At 44.1% G+C, this 7,305-nt stretch overlaps 1 protein-coding gene across 1 annotated transcript in view; it reads right to left on the reverse strand.

Moving 5' to 3' along the window:
- Nucleotides 1-7,305, reverse strand: part of GAD2 (glutamate decarboxylase 2 (pancreatic islets and brain, 65kDa)) — a 38,478-nt gene that overhangs the window by 23,509 nt on the left and 7,664 nt on the right. The window contains 1 exon segment of the mRNA XM_009329136.1: nucleotides 3,912-4,027. Within this exon segment, the coding sequence (XP_009327411.1) occupies nucleotides 3,912-4,027 (116 nt within the window).

Below are 7,305 nucleotides of genomic sequence, written 5' to 3' on the forward strand. Positions count from 1 at the left end.
CAAACTGCCTCCTCTGATCTAACTGATGTGTGGATGCTGCGTGCGCTATGGCTACCACTGCAGACAAGCCACCTCTCACAGATGCTCCCAGTGCTCCAGAGAATAAGCTCCCTCTGAGTATGTCCGGCTGTCTACAATGCTGACACCTTACACTTAAGCTGCCAACAGACCCTCCCTTCACAGTCAGTGGCTGCCGGAGCCATACTTCCAGTGAAACCTCGGGCAGGAGCCGTTTCACCCCGAGAGCAGTGCACATGGGGGGATGCCAGAGGCAGAGGCATCCTCTCTGTGCTCCCCTGGCTCTCTAACTGGATGAACTGCCAGTTCTACCCTGTGGTTTCTCTTCCAAAACTAAGACAGGAGTTGTATTGCTATTTCCCTGGGGAGCACCTGACAGGCATTCCCCCCTGCGGTGGCTGCTAGAGGGGGTGGGAAATTAGGAAAGCTGATGTGGATTACATGAGCACAGTCTTGCTGGGTTGGAGAACAGCAGAGGTAACAAAATCTCTATGTCTTTCCAATTATGCCCAGCTTTTTTTCATTCCCTGAACTGTGGATTGAGTCTGTATAGTCCCCAGTTAAACATCGAGTCCATGTAAAAGCTACAAGTCTCTTCAGCTATTTTTATACTGTCAAATAAAAAGGCCAAGGACTGTTTTGTAACCTGAACCCAACTAGTTCTCTACAGCTGAACTTTTCCACTCTGCACCCTTTTCCTCCTCAGAGTACAACGACTTTGTCCTTTTTGCCTGCTAGGGGTGATCCCTGCTCCATGCTATTCCCAGCTCCTGCTGGATGCTATCAAAGGGAGTGTTGGTTGGCCAGGTCAAAATCACAACACGGAATGGGTTAAAATTCAATAGGACTTGCCTTATAGACAAATGGATCAATGAAAATGTTCTGAGAAGGCAGCTCTCCCTTTCAGCCGCTTTCTCCACACTGAAAAAGGGATGTGCTCAGCTGAACACTCACAGCAGCCTAAAGCTGATGCACTGGGACACAGGAGGCGGCCTTCATCTTAGATTTTTCATTGTGTTTGAAACGATAAGACTAAAATAGGTTTTTACAAATGGCATCCATCACTTTTATCCTTCCGAGCCAAGGTCTCTTGCGTCACATGCAGTCCAGAACAGCTGCCCTGAAGGACATCACTCTGCTCCTGCACCAGTGCAGATGAAAGAACCACTGATGATGCACTGGTGAATACAGGATTGAATTAAGTCCTGAGCAAGTGCATCTCAGTGAAATTATACCTGCACCAAGACCAACCTAATCAGCTACAGTGTACTTCACTGTACACTGTTTCTGTGTACTGTTTCACTTCACTGGTGAAACAGAAATAAACAGAAGCAGAGTGAGAGATAAGTCACAGTCCTACTGAACAGCTTGGGGAAGATCTGCTTACTGGGAACACTGGAATAGTCACATAACCTATTTTAGGCACCTAATGTAGGTTGTGTATGTCAGGAGGCTGATCTCTGTGTATGGTCAATGCACAGAAGTAGGTGAACCCCTCCTGAAGGTGATTTAGAACATCTAAATTAAGGAATATTTAGGTTCCTAATTTGGATGCTCTGAGCTTCCCTCCAGAGGTGCCTCTCTTCCCTGATTATGCAGAGAGTGAGACTCCTAATTTAGGAACATGATGCACTCCTAAATTAGGAAGGGAACTACTTAGAGCTATGAATTACTCCTTTCTTCCCTTCTCCCCCACTGGCAGCTGAACCTATCACGGCATCAGATTGAGGCCAGATTCTGATTACAGTAATATTGGTGGCAACTGTGGTGTAACTTCATTCATTTATAGTAAAGGAAGCTCTAGATTGTTAGAAATGAAAATGGAGTCCAGTCTGTGATGCTAATATTCTTGTCTGACCATTGCTGATATTGGAATCTTTACTTCTGTCTGAAAATTTTGAGACAAAAATCTCAATGTTTCTAAACACATAAAGTAACTTTAAGCTTTGTTTACTGTCATGCCACACACGCAGAGCATGAGGAAATTATAGTATCCAGTTTACAGACTGCTTGTTCCACAGCCATCATCTTACAAGAGCATCCAACTATGGCAGAGAGAAACCACAATCAGGCTGGGGAGTCTAAAAGGAAGTAGAAGATCACGGTGACGTGATAAATGAGACAAATGACATTCTCATATCTTAGTGTCCTTTCAGGTTCTGCAGGACATTTCCTACCTAAAAAGGGGATTGTACTTCTGGGCCTCTGCAATTCCTGTAACAGTCTCTGCTACTTTGAGGGTTAAACCCTGATCCCAAATCCTTTGGGCAAATAAGGTTTAAAGGACTCTGTCTTCACTTAGCAAGGTTTCTTAACTTCCCTAGAAGATGCGTATGCATGTAAAGAAGTATGTAAACATACTTTATAAAAACCTTGATTGAGGAAGCGACAAAACTGCAATTCCAAGATACTTTTAAAATTTAACAGATTTCAGATGCTGTTCTATGGATTTGCTATTATATTTGATTTTAGAATGTTTAGTTTGCTAAGGGAACTGCTTCTTCCCTGGCATGAAAACACAATTATTAAAGCTCATTTCATTATTTTTGAGACTGATAGCACAATTTGGTTCTTTGTTTAACATTCCATCGCTATGAATACAATGGAATTTTCTAATGATTAATAGGATTTATTATTTTAAATAATCATGCTGAACCTTATTTGCAAGACTTATTAGGTCTGTAACTTCCATATGAATAATGCATCTCTAGCTGTACAGCCAACTTTGGAGAGTTGCTACTCATTTGTAGAATATCCTGCTCTCCGACTGCTTTGGGGACAATTATTCTGCAATGTGGAGCCCACAGTTGTGTACCACATCTCATCCTACTGCCATGAAAGGTGTCCTCAGAGGGATTTCCTCCCAGACATTTCTGATCAGTTTTTAGGACACTTTGCTCTTCACACTCGCAGAGAATGGAAACACGTTCTCTGATAAGACAAAAAAGGTAGCAAGGAGGATGCTGTCACCTAAGATGGATGGCATCTTGCTGAGCCCCAGCCATGAAAGAGTCCTTTCTGGCCAGGCCCACACAGTTGGAGAGAAATTTAGAAGGGGACCATGAAGCCTGAAGAGAGCTCACAGCCCCTCCTGGGTATAACCCTTCCTTTTCTCCTTCCTCCTGCACACGCTTTCTCCACTGTAAGCTGCAAGGAGGTTTTAACTGGCCATAAACCCAAAACAACCCCCACAATACAGACAGAAATATGACTTCTGTATGATTGTTCAAAGAGCAAAAAACTCTGTGTTTCCCCCATGAGGACCACTCTGATTTCTCCTGTGCCCACCTCCCCTCGCTGCTTGCACTCCCAGATCCCGTCGGTGCCTGTGACGAACCCCGGTGTGCTGAAGCTTTTGCTCACAGGCAGAAACCCACAGTACAGCCCAGTTCCCCACCGTATACCGCAGCTGCTCTGCTGTACACACACACACACAGCATTTCCATAATACTGTCTTCATCTATGTTATCACCCTCTCATTAAATAATAGCAGGAGTGGTTTTGGCTAGAAACATTTTGACTCACAGTGATTTTCTGTTCCCCCAGAGTGACCCAAACAAAAGACATTCCTGGCAGAAAGTGCTGAAGCCTGACAATGAGCTCTCATCGTTTGATGTGGTCCTTACCGTTCACATCGACATTTATACAGACACAAGTGAGAGCAAAAAAATGGCAGCGGTTTGTAGAACCTGCTCTCCCTGGGTTTCAGCCACAGATAACCGCACAGCTCACCCCTCTATATATGAAAAAGCCAGCCCCTTCCCATTTTTTTATTCCCAGTGAAGGAATAACAGAAATGAAGACAGTTGGGTACAAATTCCCGTTCGGTTATTTTCTTCATCATAAATTCATACAAGCAGATGTAACAGATAGGAAAAAACAGAAACACATACATGTTCTGATGTGAAGGCAACCAGTCTGGGAATAGTTGCCATTCCTTTTTCTTTAACTTCTGGGAACATCTTGAAACGTGCAATCAACATAGCATACATGTTAGATATGGCACCACCTGGAGTCCACAGTAATATACTGTTACTTTTTCTATGCATTGTAATATTGCAGAACAAACGACAAGTCTTGCTACAGTTTTTCTAACTCTAACGTTAATGTTTCTGCCTAATGGCAGATTCTTTTTCCTGATGCTCCCTCACAGCTGGGCTGTGTAATAACAGGATCTGCTACACCCAAATAAGAATTTATACAAAAAGTACTGCTGCAAAAAATGATGGGGGTTTCCTTTCATCCTCATTTTTGTTACCATTTCTCCTTTAGTCCCCAATCTTATCTTTCCATATGCCATCAACACATAATCCTTATTCTGTTCCACCTCCCAAGTGGACGCCACCACAAGGCAACTTCCGAAGTAGCTTCCAAGTGCAACCTAAACTGAGCTCTCCCCTCCCAAATTAGGGTGGTGTTTCATGCCCTGGCTCTGAGGAAACCCACGCAGTGAGTCCCAATAGACACTATATTCTGGATAACTGGAGTGGGGGGAGAGAAGAGAAAGGAAAAAGGGTCATTCTAACAAATATTTTTCTTTTTATTTGTCCTCTGACGGGAGCAAGGGGAAAAGGTTACATGTCCCTAACACCAGCCTTAAAATCACTGGCATACATTGACTTAAAATACTCATTTCAAGACGGGTATTTTACCCACTTCAAGATGAGTATCGGATGACAGCTCTACAGTATTCTGTTCCCATATTTCAATTATCAATGCATAAATTAAAAACGAGCACTTTGTTTTTCCTTTCTGAGATTTTTACAAACTGAGCCTCTGTGTCTACAGTGGAACAATGTTTGGTTACACATTAATGCTGCATGAGCACTATGGGAATATAATGCAGAACCTGAGGCAGAGTCTGAGTACTTTTACATATGTACGCACATAAACACACACACACACACACACACACACACACACACACACACACACACACACACACACACACACACACACACACACACACACACACACACACACACACACACACACACACACACACACACACACACACACACACACACACACACACACACACACACACACACACACACACACACACACACACACACACACACACACACACACACACACACACACACACAGACACGTATACACAGACACGTATACATAAAATCCACCAGTTTTATCCTGTATATATACACTATATATATATACAGATTGGTTATATATTTATGTTTATGCACATATATTTATATAAAGCAAAGGTGTATACTGGTCATGCTTTTAGGCTTTTAAATGAACAGGTCAGAGTGCAGCTGAGGTAGAGTTCAACTAACCCAACTTTCATCCATCCAAAAATGGAGTGAAGAGCACAAGACAGGCACTTCCAGAAGACGGTTCAGTTCATCCTAAGGTAGCTGCTTGTGGTAGGTGGGATGACCTTCCCTGCAAACGCATCCACCCCTCTCCCTTGAATATATGGGAGCTGCTGTAACTAGCTCAGGGTAGACACCCAATGCTTGGACAGCCAAAGTGAGGTTAAGATAAAATCCACCCTTTAAGTAGATCAAGGTAGCTCTGCTGAAAGCAGCGACGTTACACCAGCAGGGTATATGTGCTGGTGAATTTAGTATCGTTTTGACTTTTGTAAGATTTGTATTTATCCCACTGGAGATATATATACTGTTCCACAGCCCATAGAAACTGTGCCCTTCATTTCTAACCAATGTCCTAGCTTTGCTCTTGCAGTGAGGCTGCCTCTGCTCTGGGCTTTCCTGGACCTCACCGGTCCTCCTGTGAATCCAAGGGAAAATGCCACAGAGGGATGGCATCGCTGGCATGGGGGTCAGTACAGATTGGGCTTTTTCTTCCCCCTTCAACTATCTTGAGATGTATGAACATATTTCTACACCTCTTTTCACAAACGATAAAACAAGAAATGGAGAGATTAAGAGGAAATGCTCAGGTACCTGTCCCTAAAAAATGCAGATGTCATGTAACAGCTGCTGTTGATGATTTAGGTGACTGAACTAAGGTGTCCAAGTTGAAGAAATTTGGCCTATATTGGCTGAAGTCATTGGCTCAGTGTCAAAAGAATCAAGACTGAAACGTTAAGTTTCTTCAATACCAGGCTCTCCTATTAGTATTTATTACCTAGCCATTTAACCTTAAGCTTGTTAATAACCCCGCATTCTGCCTTTAATTTTGCAGCTGTGTTTACACCCACAGTTAATTGCAGGCAACGAAACACACCTACAGAATTTGGAAAACCTAATCAGGCCTTTATGCTTTGCATGTATTGACACTGTATATTTCATTCCAGAGAATGCAGAGAGCAAGAACCTTTTCTTTGCAACAAGGTCTTCAGCTGAAGCCGTGACAGTTTGAAATGAGAAGACAGCATAGAGATGATTTTGATTATTGCCTAAAAAAGCAGAACCTGCACACTGGGTATTGCTGCCTTAAGAGAGTGAATTAGAAAGATGCACTTTGCACAAACCAGAAATTTGCAGAGAAAGGATGAGAGGGGGCAGCACTGCCCACGGCCAGCACAGGTACACGCCTGCCAGAGAGCTTGTCCCCACGCAGGTTTCAGCTAGATGAAGTGAGCTCCAGCATCTGACATGCTAGCAACACCCTGGCCCCCGGGTCAGGCAGGGACCTCTCGCTGACCCAGGAGGGACAGCAGTTCCTCCTGAGGCATTCACCTTTCATGACTCACGCTATCTCAAGCACAGTTTGCCAGACTTGGGCAGATCTGGCGCATGCACTGAGCCTTTCACCTCCGCCTGCTACCCGTGCCCAGCCTCTGCCCACCACGTCTGCTAAGCAGCATTGCTATTGCTCTTCTGTCCCCTCTTAGGTCCCTGACCAGCCCGGCAGGGCTACTGTGGCTCAAGCCTGCAAGGTGAGGAACTGAAGACCAGCTGTACTGAGTCAGGCCAGGGATTGGACAGTAACCAACCACTGTCCAGTTTCCAAAAACTTTGGCTTAGGTCCTGGGCTCGCGATACATGTTTAGATGCTGCTCTGTGTGACGGAGGCCACGGGTTTTGTCAGGACCTCTAAGCACTACAGTAAAAGCTGTCAGAACTTTTGCTCTCAGTGCTTTTTAAATAAGGACTCAACAAGAAGTAATGTAAATTCTTCTCACCTTTTTCTCCACCTCTGTGGAAAGGCCCAGGACAAAACTCACACTCTTCCCATGTGCGTATTCAGATGTGAGAAGTCGAAGATGAGCCTTGCCTGATCTTCTGCACAGCATGAACTTTACCATTCATGCCCTCAGACAGCTGCACATCCTAGGCTGTTATCACTGAG

The sequence above is a fragment of the Pygoscelis adeliae genome, unplaced genomic scaffold, assembly GCF_000699105.1.
Source record: "Pygoscelis adeliae isolate BGI_AS28 unplaced genomic scaffold, ASM69910v1 Scaffold427, whole genome shotgun sequence".
Lineage (NCBI taxonomy): Eukaryota > Metazoa > Chordata > Aves > Sphenisciformes > Spheniscidae > Pygoscelis > Pygoscelis adeliae.